The sequence below is a fragment of the Corapipo altera genome, unplaced genomic scaffold (assembly GCF_003945725.1).
Source record: "Corapipo altera isolate COAL_440 unplaced genomic scaffold, ASM394572v1 60, whole genome shotgun sequence".
In the NCBI taxonomy this organism is placed as follows: domain Eukaryota; kingdom Metazoa; phylum Chordata; class Aves; order Passeriformes; family Pipridae; genus Corapipo; species Corapipo altera.
The window spans coordinates 3,289,202-3,307,206 of NW_020884912.1; the positions used below are offsets into that span (position 1 = coordinate 3,289,202).

The window sequence follows — 18,005 nt, forward strand, 5'->3', positions numbered from 1 at the left end:
TACCCCAGAGCACAGGGCAACTGCCAGACTTATTAGAGAAATGAAATCCTGTTCATACATAACACAAGTGCTCTGAATGCCATACTGTCACTAATTTTTGGTGGCAGCTTGACGTGTCTTTAGGTCTAAACCCAGCTACCGAGAGACTAAGAATTTCTTTTTATGTCTTATCACAGACGTTACTATTTCCTGAGCTATTCTTGCTGAACAGCTCCCTGGGTTAGCCTTCCATGTCACTGTTACTATATTTGTAGTATTGTAGCAGCAAGGAGCCCCAGTAAGAGGCTGGTATCTCTGGGGATATGAGGGGCTTACGTGCCAGACCCTGTACAAACACCCGTGATGTTCCTCTGTGTTTATCCAGCTTTCGGCTGACACAGTGCAGTGCGGAAACCAGAGGGAATAAAGTTCTTGTGGTGGGAACCTGCTGGGGAGCGTTTGAATGAACATGTTTTTCTTGCAGCTGCAGTGGTTGATTTTACGCAGAAGATTATAAACATCTACCTAATGCATATAAATAAATGATAAATGCATATATATGTGTGCATAGTATATAGTACCTATTTTATTAGCCATTCCTATTAAGAGGTAAGTACCTATTTGCAACTGAGGCAACAGGTGGCTTATATAGAGGTCATGAAATCCCTTCTTTAATTTATTGCAAAGCCTTCTTTTCAGATAAACAGGATAAACAGATAATGGGGAATACATTCTTCTAAAAAAAAAAAAGGATATCCCTGTTTTCTCCCCCTTTATAGTAATCACACCTAAAATGATTACAGCATTCTGTATCGTTCTTTCCATACATATGCACAGCCAAAGACAAGAATCATGAAGCTCAAAATATCACATATCAACCTCTGGGAACAGGTGGACTGTGATTCAGGGGCACAGAGCTCTTGTTAAGGTGTTTTTTTGTGTAAAAGTAGCTTAGCACAACAGTTCTATTACCTACTGTATTTAAGCCACCTGTCTGCAAGGGGTTATGCTGCCCTGAGATCTGCAATTCACTGGATGAAACAGCTGACTTAGGGCCTGTAATCTTTGTGAGTTAAAACACAAAACAACAAAAACAAGGCCAGGTCCTTTTCTTGTTACCAGATTTCAACAGAGTTATTTATCCGCAGAGTTTTCAAACTTTTAAGCCCCCTGTAATACACTTGTGCCATTTATCACCTGTTCAGGACTTTAAAATGATGTTTACATCTTCAGAGGTACCCAACCAGAAATGCTTTACACAGCCATAGTCTTCTAAATCATTTGAGAACTGTATAATACTGTAATTGCCAACAAGTAATGTGCTCCAATGGGCAGATTCAACCATCTTTTACTTACATAAAAATTCAGTTAAAAAGAAGACCAATCCCTTTAGAAAGATAGTAAAAGTTTTAGTAGATGTACCTTTCCCTTTTTCGTCCAGCTTGCATACTGTCAAGTTTTCTTTTTCCTTTCCCTTTTTTCACTGGAACTAGGTTCCATTATGTTACAGGTCATGTGGCATTTGACAGCTGTTGTCAAACAAGCCTCTCCCAGGTTCTCGATGGTGTTTGGTCACTAATGTTAAGAGAACACCACTGACATACAGTAAAGACAAATATTTTCAGCCATTATTGGAATAAGAGAGTAAAACCACTTTCTTTCAAAGGGGCAGGGATGTGATTGAGCAAGTCCCCACCAAAGAGGCAACTATTGTAGAGTTGCCAGGGTGGCTGGTTTTTTAACTGACAGTGTACCAAAAACCAGAACACTGCCTATTCTCTGGGAAAGTAACGCTTGCAATTGAAGGATGAATTTTTTTCAACAAAAAAGTATAAGAAAATAGGAAAAGGGAAGGGTAGAAAAAGAAATGGAAGGGATATAGAAAAGGAGAGAAAAGGCTATGACTGAGAAAAATTGAGCACTCCGAAAATATCTCCATCTCATCCAAGATACAGGCATATAAATCGGGACATCTGTGCTGTCCTTACTTCTATCAGGATGAGGCCCCTGGGATTGCAGTTGTGGCTGTGGCTGGAATTTGGCACAACAGTTTTGACCTTTAGCTTTAGTGAAGTGGCTCAGACGATGGCTGCTTGATAAGTAGGTCAAACTAAACACAGCATAGAAGAGATACTGGACAGACATTAGGAGGCTTTCGCCTGCAGAAGTTGGTCTTGTGCAGCTTGTTCACCTCAGTTTTGGTAGAACAGGAGAGAGGCAAAGCCATTTTATAAGAAAATGTTTGGAGGTGATTATTTTAAACAACAAAATGCTCTGCAGTGAGACTACTGTAATTGCACTCAATCAGGCTAATGTAGGAATTATGACAGTACTTCTTGGTGTGGAGAATTCCAGCTTTTAAAGAATGTCCTTAGACTACTATGTAATGATTAATAAATATTTTTTTAAATGATATTTCAGGCAAAAAAAGACTTGAAAATACTCTATCGGCTTCAATGGAAACAGGATTTAAATAAATATTGATTGCTTGTAAAGATGTGCAGACTTCCTTGTAAGTTGTTTTGATTTGTAAAGAGAGGGGGGAGGATTTCACTCATCAGTTGAGTGAAATTCTATATTAGAAACTAAACACTGTAACAAAATTCACTGCTAATTTGTAAATATTTCCTGTTTATAAATAAACTGCTGGTAAAATTTGCCCTAAATGACTATTGCATACAAAGAAGGAAAAGTTAACTACGGATCCACCTGCAACTGAAAGGTCCAAGACAATTATCCTTGAGCAAGATTAGTTTCTTAATGTACATTTAATGTATGGAAAACTGCAGCAATCTCTGATTATCGCTGGTTGTTTTCTTGCTGCAAAGTTAACCTGCAGAAATAGGAGCAGAAGTTTCACTTCCCCCAGATTATTTATGCAGTCCTTGTCACAAACAAACTTTTTATTGTTCTTGTGAGCTTATATGAGAGCTGTTCATTTCTTTGCACCACCAAAAAAAAAGTGGAGGGTCGAAAGAGGCATGCTTCAACAGCACCCCTTCCTTAGGCAAAAAAAAGGAAAAAAAGGGACTTGCTGTTTATCAGTAAGAGCTGAAAAAAGACAGGTCACTGTTACAGCTGTGGTGTAGGTTGGTAAAGCAAAACCAACAATTACTACATAGGTAAAACGCTACCCTGGGCACTTAAAACGTTTCATTGTAACAACAGCTTTTTCATAAGACTCACTGACATCTGAGAATGTCACATCTGGTAGCAAATTAAAACAAATCTCCATTAGGTTGCTAATTGCTATTGTTCCCATTGTCAAGATAGCTAAACTGAGATGCAGTGAGTACAGTGAACAGCCACTCACCACAAGGTGTATAAGGCAGAAGGGCACTTTACATTCAAAATAACAAACTACAGAATTACACTTTCAAGGAAATACTGTAGCTCCATCTGATTTCCACTGACAAGCATACTTTCTCTGACATATGCACAATCAATTAACGAAAATGACTATTTCATGGTGAAATTACATGGAACATTTTGCTCTCTGGGACAATCCTGCTCACAAACATACATACTTTAAATATGTACTTTTCTTCTGTGAGCACAGTACCAACAAATATCCTAAGCACATCCATCATGCCTTTAAATGTCTACAATTTACATAGGGCCCAGTTTTGTACCACCACTCCACATAAGTAGTAAAACAGGCTCGGATACAAAAGGTCTAAAGGTTCTTAACTACACTATTTCTTGGCTTTCACCTTACACAGTCCCACACATTTCAATAGGATGTGCTTAAGAAGTAAAATATTGTCACACATGTTGGCAGAACCAGAGCCAAAGTGAATAAGGAGAGAGAACTGTGTTAGATCCTCAAATCTGTAAACATCTGTTTTTATCACAAAATTCTTATAGAGCAGATAGAGGTAGCTGCTGCTGTCAGAGCTGACTGCTTGGCCAATATTTCAACCTTTTGCACCTGTTTTAGTGTCTGTTGTGTAATTTGTTAAGACATTTCTTTGTCTTTCCTTTATGGTATCTGCCTGTGTGCTTGCTGCCAGAGCCAGGAACACTTTACTCTATACACTAGTGATCTGTTCCAAGGTTGGCTGCAGCTGCCCTGTGCAGCTTGATGGAAGGGTACATGGGGGCTGGAAATGGCACAGCTTTGTGACAGTGCCATGGACCATGGCCAGAAATGTACACACCACAGTCTACAGCACGTATAGGTTAAGGGGCCAACTGCCCACTAAAATATCCTGTCCCCTTTTCTTTGGAAACTCAAGCATAGTCTGATTTAGGACGATGTTCCTGGGGTTTTCTTGCAGCTCAAGCTATGAGAATACAGCTCTGAGAGAAGCAGTAGTTAATATTCTTCTTGACTCTTTAGTCTCTTTAGAAATATCCAGATATGCTACTTAAGAGCTTTTTATAGAAACTTCAAGCATTCCTTTGTTGACTTCTGCAGATATGAAGAGTAAATTATCAGTATAATATACTTTTAAATCTGTACTTATACAGAAGTTTCTCTCTTTCTCTCTCCGTCTATAATAAAATACCATTTCTGCATCAATGTCTCCCTTTCATAAATGTTCCATTTTTTTAATGCCTTGCCAAACTACTGCTTTTTCCTTTTTTTCTTTTTATGCATATAAGGGGAAGCTGCTGTGTGCAATGATTAACAACCGTGTCTGGAGTATATCTACAGCTTTTATGTATATCGTATTTCTGTCTAGACCCTGATTCTGCAGACCTTTATGCTTAACTTCACATGGTGTGAATCTGTGACTTTCATTCTCACTTCAAAATGTATAACAAAAATGAAATTATCACTTGAGTAACTCATTGCTTTCTTGAATGTATTTGTTACCAAGCTTCATAGAAATATTTAAATAACATTTCAACGAGCTATTTAAACAACATGCTAACCTACTGGATTCTAATTTCCTTATACTCACATTAAGTAAAACTTTAAAAAATATATACATTCATAAAAATGTGCTTGTAATTTAATCTGTCAGACTGACATCACATGAATGATAATTTAAATAAGCCATACTGCCAAGAAAACTTCCAGATATGAGTAATATACAAAGTGAAGTGATATTAGTACTTAAAATGCAGTGATAGTTTCCTGATGGCAGGAAACTATGCTTAATATGAATAAACAAGTCACACTTAGATTTGCATTCAGCAATTTCTTGCACAACTAAAGAGAGGAAAATATAAATACGTGATGGCTGAGATACTGGTTTTAAGACCAGTCAAATATAATCTGTAACAGCTACATTTCTGAATAAGATTACCAGTACTCAACAGCACTGAGAGCTTCTCCTGTTTGATCAAATGGCTGTAATCAGCCTCTATCTTATAACACTACTTCCATACTTGTAAAGTTCTATTAAAGATTAAAATTATTCTTTCCCTGTTTTAATAAAACTAAATTCATCCCAGGTTCCTCAGATTAATTCAGCTAACAGGGCATGACAATTTCTTTTCCTTATCTAATAATAATTTAAAAATCATTAGCTCTTCTCACATTCACTGTTTGTAATAGAGTAAGATGTAGCAAGACATTTAGCACTAAATAAAGAATAATATTTAATATTTAAAATTTTTACTACAGAAACCTACAAAGGAGCAAGTAATTCCAGTCTTCTAATTTATCATGTTTGAACATTTCTGCAGTGCTTCAGACTAGGAAGTGCACACAGATCATGGTGTCTCCTGTATTTGAACAAGCACTTGAAAACTTGAGTACTGTAAGGACTTGTACAATGTCTAATGAAGGGTATGAAGAGAAAGCTGTATATTCTGTTGCTGAGCACAAGTATTCTCTTACATGGTTATCACCTCCACAGAGGGACAGATAAAGCAACTTTTCCAGGTACCACAGAATCACAGAAAGGTTTGGGTTGGAAAGGACCTCAAAGATTATCTAGTTACAACCCCCCTGCCAGGGGCTGGGACACCTTCCATTAGATCAGGTCGCTCAAAGACCCATCCAACCTAGCCTTGAACACTTCCAGGGATGGAGCATCCACAGCTTCTCTGGGAAACCTGTCCTAGTGTCTCATCATCCTTGTAATAAAAAATTTCTTTCTTATATTCAGTCCTTCAGTTTAAAACTATTGCCCCTTGTCCTGTCATTACAGGCCTTGGTAATGTCTTTCTCAGTCTTTCTTATAAGCCCACTTTATATATTGAAAGGTTGTAAAAAGGTCTCTATGAAGTTTTCTCTTCTCCAGGTGAAAAAACCCCAACTGTCTCAGCCTGTCTTTATAGGAGAGGTGTTCCAGGCCTTATTCCATAGAACCATAGAATAGCTGGGGTTGGAAGCGATATTAAAGATAATCTGAAAGCTCTATTTTGCTTCCCTGTGTTCCTGAGTTCTTAAAATTGTTTGGTGTGAGAATTAAAATAGTGGCCTACATCAGTCCTCTGAACAGTCATTCAATCAAAAAAAAATATTTCCATACACAGAAAAAATTATAAATCTGGTGTGAAAGACTGCATGTGCAAGTATGTGGTAAGTTTAGGAGATGATATCAGCAAAGAGCTGGCTGATTACATTTTTAATATACTTCAGAAATTCTCCTATCCTGATAATAAATGTGAGTATATTATTAGAACAATATAGAACACTGCATCATTGTAGACAGTGGACATAAACTCTTACACTTACACCCAACAGAAAATTAATTTTTCATGTTTATACTTCTCTTAGAGAAAAATATTAATTGTTATCATCTCTCTATGCATCTCAGATGTAACACACAGAGGAATAAGTAATTAGACATTGTTACATTTACTCTCTTTGTATTTCAGGAATTATTTCTGTACATCTAATATAACAATTGTATAAAGCTATCTATCTATGAAGTAATAAATTGTTATGTATCTCTTGTGTTTCTTTTTCCTGTTATTAAATCTTTCTGTTCAGATTCTTTCCACCATTCTTCTCCCTTCCCTGCCATGTTCCCCCAGTTCTCCTTTAGTCTGACATGTCCTTCAATTTTTTGTGGCTTGTTTTTGTTCCTACCTTCTACTGTAGCAGGTATGGAGAATTATGTTGGCCTCGCCTCACCATGTGCAGCTGAGGGTTATGACTATAATCACCCCAAATAATTCTTCCCTCTTCCTCCAAACCTGTACCATAATGGCCTGACACATCTTCACCCATCTTTTAAACTTCTGCTGGCTTGGTTGGGAAGTCCGTGGACCATGACTTCTGTTCCTGGCCTAGATATTTATTTTTCCTGAGCTAATGACCTGCATTAAAACTGGTTACTTGCATTTTACAGTTGTTCTTGAAGAAAGAAAGAAAGAAAGAGTACTTACAGTTTTACTCCAGGTGAGACCTGTGGTATGATGCTCTTTGATATAAGCTTGAAGCTCAGACCAGATGTTCAGATATGACTTCACCCAATCAACATGGCGTGTGTCACTGTAAAAACAGATAATATTTATATTTGTAAGTGTACGTAAAAACAGAAAGCATTGCTATTCTTGCTTACAGCAGGTAAACCCCAACAAATCAGTTAGCAGGCAGGCAGCCAGCCCAATGCTGCAATTACTAAGGCCTACTACACTGGAAAGCTTGTGGCTCCTTCCAGAGGACAAACAAGGCCAATGGATGTCTGTAGCAGAGAGTGCTTCCTGCTAGAAGGGTGTGTCATCATTCTGCTCAGGCACAAAATCAACTGAAGAAGCACCTGAGCTGTGCAGCAGGTACCCAGCCTCAGTTTCAGGGTGCTGAACTTTAGAAAACTAAATATCCGTGGGTTCTTTAAGATATTCTAACTTCCAAGTTCAAATGTTTAATGCTGGATCATAGTGTAGTCATCAGACTAAAGTATTTATAGATCAAAAATTTTTAAAGTACAAGTCACAAGTTGGCTCTAGAATCATTATCATTAGTCTTCCAATGGGACTGTAAATGCAAACAAGAAATATGTAGAGAGAGATAAACTCTTGGAGTCCTTACTTATGACAAATTATTACTGAATAGTGATGGCTGTGGACTGGATACTTACAAGGGTTTGTGTGTCTACCTTCTATTTATTTCCTTTGGAGTTTGATCCCTAATAATGCAGAGGATCTGGGTCAACAGGCTTAATCCAAAGCCTACTGAAGTCAAGGGAGAGCCTTCCACACTTTGGAAGACACTGTGGTCTGATTCAGTGGAAAATAGGAAAATAACTCCTTATTAAAGGAAGAACTAAATACCTAAATAATGTATTCTATTTATACCATTACATGAGACATTTTTTTCTCCAGTATTAGTACTAAGGCTATACTGTAAAAATCTTCAGTTACTCTAGTAGGCAATACCTTCAGTAGGTGAACTAAGGCTTTAGGAATAGTATATAATACATATAAAGTGAAATATTATATATAGCATGTAATATATACTTATACATAGACAAGAAATATAAATAGATACAAAAGGTTTTAATATTTTATAAAGTTTTCCTTACTAAAGAGGAAAAACTCAATAGCAAATACTGCTCTTCACTGTGACATAAAAATCAGGAGCTAATATCCGGCCTTCAAAAGTACCAAATCAACAAGATTTATACATGGCTTTTTTAAGAGGCCACAGGAAAGACCTGTATTTTTTCTTTTTGTCCATCAGCTCACAGATATCATTCATGGAATTTTTTCTGTTAACTCCTTGTGCTTTTTAATAACAGTGCAGTGGTATAGAGAAAAATTAAATCAGGAGCTATGGAGTTTGATGTGCAGCTGTACATACCTACCACCTAAATACACATTTTCAAGTGAAGAGCAAGAACAGCAACAGTATGAGTGCACAAATGAGACAAGGAAAAATAGCAGCTAGCCAGCCACGTGTTGCTATGCAAATATACATTTGCATATAAGCTTATGATGCTGGAATGCCAGAAAATTAAATATAATCTTAAAATGTGCAGATAGTGAAAACCAGCACTGCTAGTGCTGCTGCCATTCTCACTGCAACATGCTGCAGGTCAAAGATGAGGAGAGGAAACTATACTACTGCAAGCAGGTTTTATCAAATGCTTTTTAGTTTACAAAATACTTTCTATGATAGCATCGTGAACCCTACTGGTATGGTTAATGCTCTGTTCTCTGGCTGGTGGATACTGGGGCTTGGCAACATACCTGTTCTTGTAGTCCTTTAATACCCTGTTAGTATAAAAGGTAGCAGCATCATTCATCTCCTTGACATAAGGGCCTGGTTTAGGAGACTAGGACCATCAACCCATGGTAGCAGGAAACAACAGAAGGAGAAAGGAAGTAAAACATTAGTCAGACACCTTCCCTGACACATTAGGTTTATTACCTTCTTGGATGTAGCAGACTGAGGAACTATACAGATGGGACTACAGAGCTCTGCAAGATTTGGAACTGTTCTGGGCTGCACCATCCAGAAGCACATTTACACCCTTCCCAGCCCTCCCACGTGTCACTCACCACAGCTATCCACCCAAGGGCAGGTATGCTCTCACTGACGGCTGAGAGGTGGTTGAACATTTTACTTCCTCTGTTCCTTTCTCTGAAGTTCTGGATTTCCTGAATCTTCTCTGATATTGGCTTGAGAAGCATTGCCACCTCATTCTGGGGGAAAAAAAATAAAAAAGAAATAAAAGAAGATGCTGCTGTTAACAGTGGGGAGGTGTCCAAAAACACCCTGTGGTTTAATATTGTCCTCCCTGCCCACTGATTTAGGAGTTGGAAAGAAAGGTCATAAATTTCTGCATTACAGTAACAAATTAATTATCTTCCTCTGGTTGCAGCAATAAAATGCACAGATATTAAGCATTAATAATGTGTTGCATCAAAAAATGTTCTCAGCGCTTGCAGCGTTTTCACATGCTGCCCAGGCTAAGAACCATATAGACCCCATAGCTCAGAGTTAGCAGAATGTTTGTATTTTGCATGTGATATCCCTTGAACTTCTTGAGACTCTTTCCACTGGCTTGAGTTTTTCAGTTTTTCATATTATTAATCGAGTTGTTCTTTCTAGAAGAAACACAAACTACTTGTTAGCAGCCTCTTATCATCTGGCAACAAGACTGAGAAAGTAATACACAGAAGGCAATATCAATTTCAGCTTTCCCTATCGGTATGTTTTAATGTTTTAATTTCCTTTGGCTGCAAGTAATGTGAGAGGATTTCATGGGAAACATACTGCCTGCAAGCCATGGTTTGGGGAAATTCTCCTGTGTTAATCAGAAACGAATGGTATCCAGGGGAATGACTGCTGAACGGAAGGAACAGTGTCTGGAGTGAAAAGAAAAATACCAAATGAATGTAGAAGCTATCCAAGCTCTTTCCTGTGTAAAGTGAATGCTAATCACACTGGCCCCATGTCTCAGAAAAACTAATTTAGAGCACTAACTCACTGGGAAAAATTCTTCCACTCAGAAAACAGATGACTGAGGGACATGGAGTCATCAGCTCATCAGCAAAACAACTGCTACACCTTGCAACCCTATAACATTGCAAAAGTATGCTCACAGAACCCATACGATGTCCCACCAAAGACAGGGCACCATTCTGATTCTCTCAGGCACTTCACTTGAAAATCACTCAGGATGTAGCAGAATTCTGCATTTTTTCTCAGTATTTCTAGGGCTACTTCTTTAATGGAATAGTGTGCTTGCTGGAGACAATTAATCCTTATGTTCTTGAGGACTAATGCTGTTATGACACACATAAGATGATGTGTGCATGTCTTGCTTGATCTCTTGTCATCTGTAAGGTCTTTCTTTTCACCCCTCCACAAGACCTCAGCCTTACAGAATTTTATGCCATCTTAAAATAAACATGTCTGCTTTGGACCAACACAGGTCAAAAGACACTTCAAAAACATGACAAAAAGGGGTTCTGCATTTTGAAAAGAATTTTGATCCACCTATGGAGCCTTAATATTTTAGTGATAGTGTAATTCTGAGAAAGGCCTATAAATCTGAAATACACAGGGATATTTGATCTTCTCCTGCAACAAAGTGGGTTGGGAGAAAACAAATATTTACAGTATTACTGGAAAATGAAAAGATTTTTTGCTGATGACTTAATGACCAGCATAAGTCATTAAGTCTGAAAAAGCCCTGAAACCTCCATGATTTGTAGTTCTTAAAATCTGATTTTGTTGCCATAACATGATAACGCCTGCAGAAATTCTTCTTTCTAATTTTTGCTTGTTTACAACATGCTGCAGCTGGTTGGTTCTTTCTTATTTTCCAGGGAAATCTTTCAAGTATGACAGTAGCTAACAAAACTGAAATTTAAGAAAATGCTTGTTCTGCTTTGATATTATGCCAGTTTTCCTCCCATAAAGTCTAAGGGATATTTACAGTCCTTAGCTTACTGTGAATCTTCATGGCCCAGTTCCAGCCAAAGAGAATATCGGGTCTAAAAATATAGCTCCACAGATGCCTGGTATATCTAGACAGCACTGGGAGGCAGTACATTTCTGTAGATAGGGCACAGAAGTGGGAATCCATAAATGGGGGTTCTCTTTGCAGCTCTCCCATCAAATTGCCATCAGGTTGCAGAAAATCTGTGTTAGCTTTCTTCAATTTCCCAGATATGAAATAATGTTAATATAGCTGTTTTACTTTGTAGAATACTTTGATATCTACAGATAAGAAGGCAAAATCAGGGTCAAATATTTTTCTGAATGACCCACAATGTCCCACACCTCCTCCTATTCCTCCTAGAAAAAATCCCAGACACTTTTCGAAGGATTTTCTATCAGTGGTATACACAGAATTTCTGTCTCTCAGAACACAGGACTTAATCTGTCCAGTGAACCAACTGTTTATAAAAATGTAGTGGATTTATTTAATTTCACAGAAAAAGTCCCCTGTGTAAGTTTTAAAGGTGAAATACGTACTGCTAAGGAAAGTAGCTCAAAGTAATCATTCCCTTGGCACTGCAGTGACACCAGAAAGGGCCACAAAGGGCCTGAGGCTTTGCTCAGCTCTGTCCCATGTGAGATGAACTGGTAGAGCAGGACAGCCCGCCGCCCTTTCACTCTGCACTCCTCCTGTTCTGCAATGGCTGCACAAAATGTGTGTCTGTTTGTGCCAGCTTCTTGTCATATAAGTTTCTGTGTAAGGGTTGGACACAGGAACACAGACAGGCCTGCGAGGAATCGCTTAATTGAGTTCTGTCTCAGTTCTAAATTTTTAGTTAGTGATTAAACTGCAGATGAATTACAGTGTATATGGCATATGGGTATAGAAAGGCTCATTAATTCTGGCAGTAATCAGTATTGTTTGGCTTCACAACGCAGAAACAGTTGTGTTGAGGGTTCTAGAAGAATAATCTCTTTATTGCAATGAATATTAAAACAGCTGACTGTTAATAAAATGTTTGTCTATACTGTATGTCTAAGAAAAAATGAATTCAAGGAGGTGGATCGGAGCTGTTGGAAAAATCTCCAGCATGCCTTTGGCATGTGCTAGATAAAATTTCTTGTCATTTAAGACGCAGCACAGTTGTTTAGCAGAAATTTAAGAGTCTCTGTATAAACATCATTCCTATTATAATATCCATTTTGCTGAAATGTTTAAAAATGCAACATGGGCACAACTTAGAACCATCAGAAGTAATTCCCAGTATGCTTTTTTCCTTTTTTCAATAATGATTAAAACCAGATCGTCTTTTTAAATATGAATACCTAAACAACCAGCCAGCTTTGTTCCATGTCTTATAATTCTTATTAGCAATTCAAGAGCAGTGAGACTACTGGTATGATTAGCCAAAACACTCTAAAAAACATACAGCATGCAACAAGACTTAACACTCGCAGCCCAGTCTCATAAAATGGCCTGGAATACCAGTATTCCAACAGACTTTTTTCTCCTCCATATTTCTGCAATAACCACATGAGAAGTCCCGACGTTTAACAGGACTGGGGCACATGGACTGGAAGTCATTCTCCTTCTTCTTCAAGAGAATGACTAAACTTTCAGGTTTTGTGATTTTTGAGATCTGCCTGTGAAGTCACACTAAACTCAGTATCATGATTAAACTTTGACTGCTTGAGCCAGTGATTACTTGAAAATTTCAGCTTTAATTTGAGAAAATGGGTATTTTCTCAGGACCATTATTGTCCAGAAACCTACCAGCATGAATCACAAAGGCATGAAAACCTGCAGGTAAGCAAAAATACAGTTTTTAAAGATCTTATGTATTTTTAAGCTAATGGTTTTGAGGGATGAGATTGTTTACTGAAGAATTTTTATGTTGAGGGGTGGCAACACAGTTCAGACCTCACTATAATAGTGTTTAAATCAACCTTATTATGAAAAAAACATGGTGAAAGAACAAATACCCTTTTAAGTTATGCTAACAGAGGGGTTGGCAGCCTTTGGCATAGAAGCAGTAAAAGAAAGCTGAGAGCATTTGGGATAAGCAGCCCCTTTATTTTACTCAGCTGCAACCTGAACAGCACGACTACAACCTTTATTCCATGGTGTACAGTTCTGTTACCTTCTCCTGTCAGTTCAAAATCTCCATCATACTTACATTGTATTTTTCAGGGGCTTGTTTGAAACATGGAGTTGATTTGAATCAAGCGTCTCTGTATGTGTTGGCAGATAGCGCAGCCTAATAGAATGATTCTGCAAAACAGTTGGTGCTGAGGCCTTGACATTCACACTATACATGTTTGGGGGGGCTATTTTGGACTAGTTGTAAATTGTGGTTTAGATGCTGTCTGGGAGCCTATCTTCCATTTAACTTCATCAGAAATAAACCCACTTTGTATACCCTAGAACTGCTCTATAATGTGAATCATGACATAGTAAATGGGGTTGATTTAAAGGAGAAATATAGTCCCACTGTGAGCTGAAACACTAACGTTGACACAGCCATTATCTCTGCAAACAACCTCATACAGTCCCATCCCACATTTCATCCTTTTCAGGGATGAAAGATATCATGGACAGACTCTGCCGCAATAGGATCTAACAATTTAAAAGGTGAGCATCTGCTCGCAGCTGAGACTTCATTCCCTCTACTGTAAATGAAGAAAGAGATTTCCCTGAGGAATTCCTTCCACATATTAATAGATATTAGAAGACTGTATGTTAGAAGACATTAAGAGATGTGAAGAAATGGACTCTAGAGGTGCTGCCCATTACTGTAAAGAGAGCATAGAAAGAGACCTGAGACAACATTCCTACCTTGACAGTTAAAGCTCATGAGCAGAATTCCATCCTGTGTCTATAGGAATAATATACCGGTAGCTTCAGTGATCACAGTGATCACATTTCTGCTATGAGTGGCTAAGATTCTAGAACCGAAACAGTTTTTGATTAACTGTAATTTCCCATATTTTGTATTTTTTAAATCTGTAAAGAAGACTTTAAAATTTAAGTCAGTCCTTTTTTTGCATATATATGGTTTAAGAAAGTCTTTTTTCTTGTAGTTGAGTATTCAGAGTCTGGATGGAATCAGTGTTCAGGTTGGGCTGAGGAACAGCCTCTTTATTAGAGTATATAGAAAATGTATTTTTTTTTCAGAGGTGAATCCAAGCTAGTTGGTAACTTTGAATGTCTCAACACTGCATCTGGATTCCTCAAATTATTACTTTTTTTTGGTAATTATTATTTCCACGGAAAAATACCATCAGCTTTTCTTGGGAGCAGTCAAACTGTTCTTTTAGCACTGCCTATCTTCATCTCTCTTTACAGTGTTTCACATTTGATACCACAGTTCTGCTCTTCAAATTGCAGTATAACCTACTACACCTTAATCCAGTGTTTCCTCTGCAAGCATCTTCTGATTGACAGTAGAGACCATCAGTGAGATTTTTCTCTGAGAACACTACATTTATGTCCCTCTAGTATTTCAAGGTTCAAAGCTCTCCTCCTACCTAACTACAGAGAGACTTTAATTTATTACGGCCTAGTTTTCTCTCACTGTAAATCTTCAACATAGAGATATAACAAGTGTGTGATTTGTTGGTCAACAGTACAAGTTTTGCCACTTCAACTCACTGCTGTGCAACAGCAGGACTATGACACAGAAAGACAAATCTGCAGAACTGTCTGGTCAGCTTCATCAGCACAGAAGCTTAGACACATTTGTGTGCTTCCAAAGTGACATAATTGGTATTTGGCATTTATTCCTCTTAGATAGCACAAAAATTCTCAATCTAACAGCCAATATCAGCTGTAGCAATTTTGTCCTTTATGGGAAAAAAACAGGGAAGACCAAACCATAACCCCACATGACAAATTACTACTTTAGTCATTTGTGGGTTTATTTTGAAATGTAAACTCTGAGGCAGGGCAAATGGAGAGGAATGTGAAAGACAAATAGCTTCTAACCAATGGAGATATCCAGGGCTTCATACAAACTGCATGCATCAGTTTACAGCAGTGTGGAACCACATCCAATGCTTTTAGGCAGGACTTTGTCTGGTTTTTAAATGGACTTGAGCACTCTCTATACTGTTTTCTTGTCCACTACAGCTCTCTGTGGGCAGTATTTTCAACAAGGAAAGGTCCTCCTGCTTCAGGCACACAGGCAACATCCCACAACTAATGAACAAGAACAATTACAGCAATGAACTGCTTTCAACTTTTTGATTGACTGCTCCTCAATCCTGCTGCTGTGACCATAGCCCATGTCAGTGGGGCCCAAGGCATTCCAGGTAGCAAGGTTTCTGTTCAGCCACAGTTGCTTTGTTTGCAGCATCTGAGATTTGCCTTTCACGTAGGGCACATCTCGAGACAGGGATGTTAGATGATGCAGGTTTCCATCCTTGGACATGCATAGGGTTCACTTGAGATTTCCCTAGGGAAAACAGTAAGACTGCCAGGTTCATTAAGCAGTCCTGGAAACTGCATAGCTTTCAGAATTCAGAAATCATTGGTTGTGGTCTGATTTAGACCAAAGTAAAATTAGAAAAAAAAACCCAAAACAAACCTGTGAACTGAAAAGCCCTGCTGTTCAGTCACCTGTACCCTCAGTGCTTTCCCTTTTAGAAGGCTATGTGCAATCCATAAATCTGCGGAAACAACTGTGTAGCAGAGAGAAAGGAGAGTACTAGTTTGGATTTGTGTGTAGCAGAAATAAAGAATATGGAATAAAGAATATGATACTTAATGAGAAAGGAAGTGTGCTATCAGCTTAGCTCAGTAGGATCTCATATGGCACAGTTTGAAAATGAACATTGCTACAGGGACTGAAAACTAGCCTGGTGATTTAGGACATTATTTTAGGAACAGCAGAATTCCAACAGAGGCCTGTAAGATCCCCAGAACTGCTTAGCAGGTATGTCGAACGAGGAGCTGGAGTACACAGGTACACTGAAGTACACAAGTGCAAGGGGCCTTTAGTTACTGGAGCCTGACTCTTGCACAAAATGTGAACTGCTGGCGAGTCTGTGCCTGAGGGTGTTGGCACGAGCCAGTCTAGAGGTGTGCACTGGTGTGAATCTCTGCTTCTGTTTCTATTCTGTGCAAGGCTGGGAGATGTTGCACTGAGCCTTTCTGTATTCCCTGGATCCCTAGGCATCTCTGGCCTTTTTATGGCTGAGTATACTGTCCCAGGATAGAACTGAATTTCAAATGCATTCACCTTTTATTGACCTGGGAGTTTTGGCAAACAAGAATGAAGAAAGAGAAATGCTAAAAGGATACTTACAGAAGTTAACTACAAAAAAGGCACTGAGGTTCTGGAGCAGGTCCAGAGAAGGGCAGTGAAGCTGGTGAAGGGTCTAGAGAGTAAGTCCTAGGAGGACTGGCTGAGGGAGATGGGGTTGTTCAGCTTGGAGAGAAGGAGACTTGAGGTTGTACCTTATTGCTCTCCTGAAAGGAGGCTGTGGTGAAGTGGAGGTCGGTTTCTACTCCCAGGTAGCAAGTGACAGGAGAAGAGAAAACGGCCTCAAGTCGCACCAGGGGAGGTTTAGATTGGATCCTGGCAAAGATTTCTTCACTGAAAGGGTTGTCAAGCACTGGAACACACTGCCCAGGGAAGTGGTTGAGTCACCATCCCTCGATTAAAAGACAGGTAGATGTGGTGCTAAGGGGTATAGCTTAGGGGTGGAGTTGGCAGTGTTAAGTTTATGAGTGGACTTGATGATCTTACAGATCTTTTCCAACCTATATTTAGATTCTGTGATCTGAATATACAATGAGCTTGAGGCTGATTAAACACAGATGAGTGATTTTGAGACAAAATTATGAGATAACAGGTGCCAGAGGCTATCTGGACCTGACACTGAGTAAGAGTTTGCAACAATATCCAAAAATGAGCCTGTGAACGCTGTAAGGTGACTGGAAACTGTTGGTCCACCACTGGGGCTGTGACCACATGCAGTTGTAGGCTTGCTGATAACAGAAATATGTCAACGGTTTGGCAAGATTTCAGAGAACAGGAGCAGGGTGAGGGGTTCCCTTGCAAGCTCTGGACTCTCGGGCTCTGTCCATGTCACTCTTGGCACTTTCTGTGAGTTTGGGACCTGAGGACCTTAAAAGGACTGAAGCAAATTCTTCCTTAGGCTATTTCTAGATACAGAGGAGCAGGTTTGCAGCAGTCAACCAGCTGACAGAAAGGCAGCAAAACTCAGCTCAAGCTCTTTTGCGTAAGAAAGTAATAAATTAACAGGTGAGAAGTACCCTGCTGTTCACACTTTTGGAAAACAGTAAGAGTCATCCCCATAAGTATGATAAAAAGTAGAGGGAAATGGAATAACATGAGACAGACAAGGTAATTAGAAAATAAATCCTGCTAGGATGCAGCATAAGAAGTCCCAGGAGTCCTGTTATTGAAGTACTTTAAAATAGAAGAGAGAAGAAAATGAGCAATCCTACACTGACAGAGTAGGGAACTGTAAATCTTCATCTTTGATTTCTATATAAAAATTCTGAAACTGAGTCCTTTATTCAAGGATTTTTGCCACAACTATTCTAATGCTACAATATGGGTTTTTTTTGGTTGGCTATAAAAAGTAAAAGCTGAAGGATTTGTTCTGATGGGTCTAAGTTTAACTTCAAATACAGTTTCTTGGGTTTCTGTGGGGTGGAGTGTCTCTTTTCTAGGAAAAAAAAGGGAAAACTGTC

General features: G+C 38.7%; 1 protein-coding gene across 3 annotated transcripts in view; it reads right to left on the reverse strand.

Moving 5' to 3' along the window:
• CAP2 (cyclase associated actin cytoskeleton regulatory protein 2) overlaps nucleotides 1-18,005 on the reverse strand; it is a 68,603-nt gene that overhangs the window by 14,209 nt on the left and 36,389 nt on the right. For all 3 annotated transcript variants that reach the window (XM_027654030.1, XM_027654031.1, XM_027654032.1), the window contains 3 exons: nucleotides 9,391-9,534; nucleotides 9,079-9,164; nucleotides 7,273-7,378 (listed from right to left, as the gene is read on the reverse strand). In XM_027654030.1, coding sequence (XP_027509831.1) covers nucleotides 7,273-7,378; nucleotides 9,079-9,164; nucleotides 9,391-9,534 — 336 coding nt within the window. The remainder of the gene's footprint in view (nucleotides 1-7,272; nucleotides 7,379-9,078; nucleotides 9,165-9,390; nucleotides 9,535-18,005) is intronic.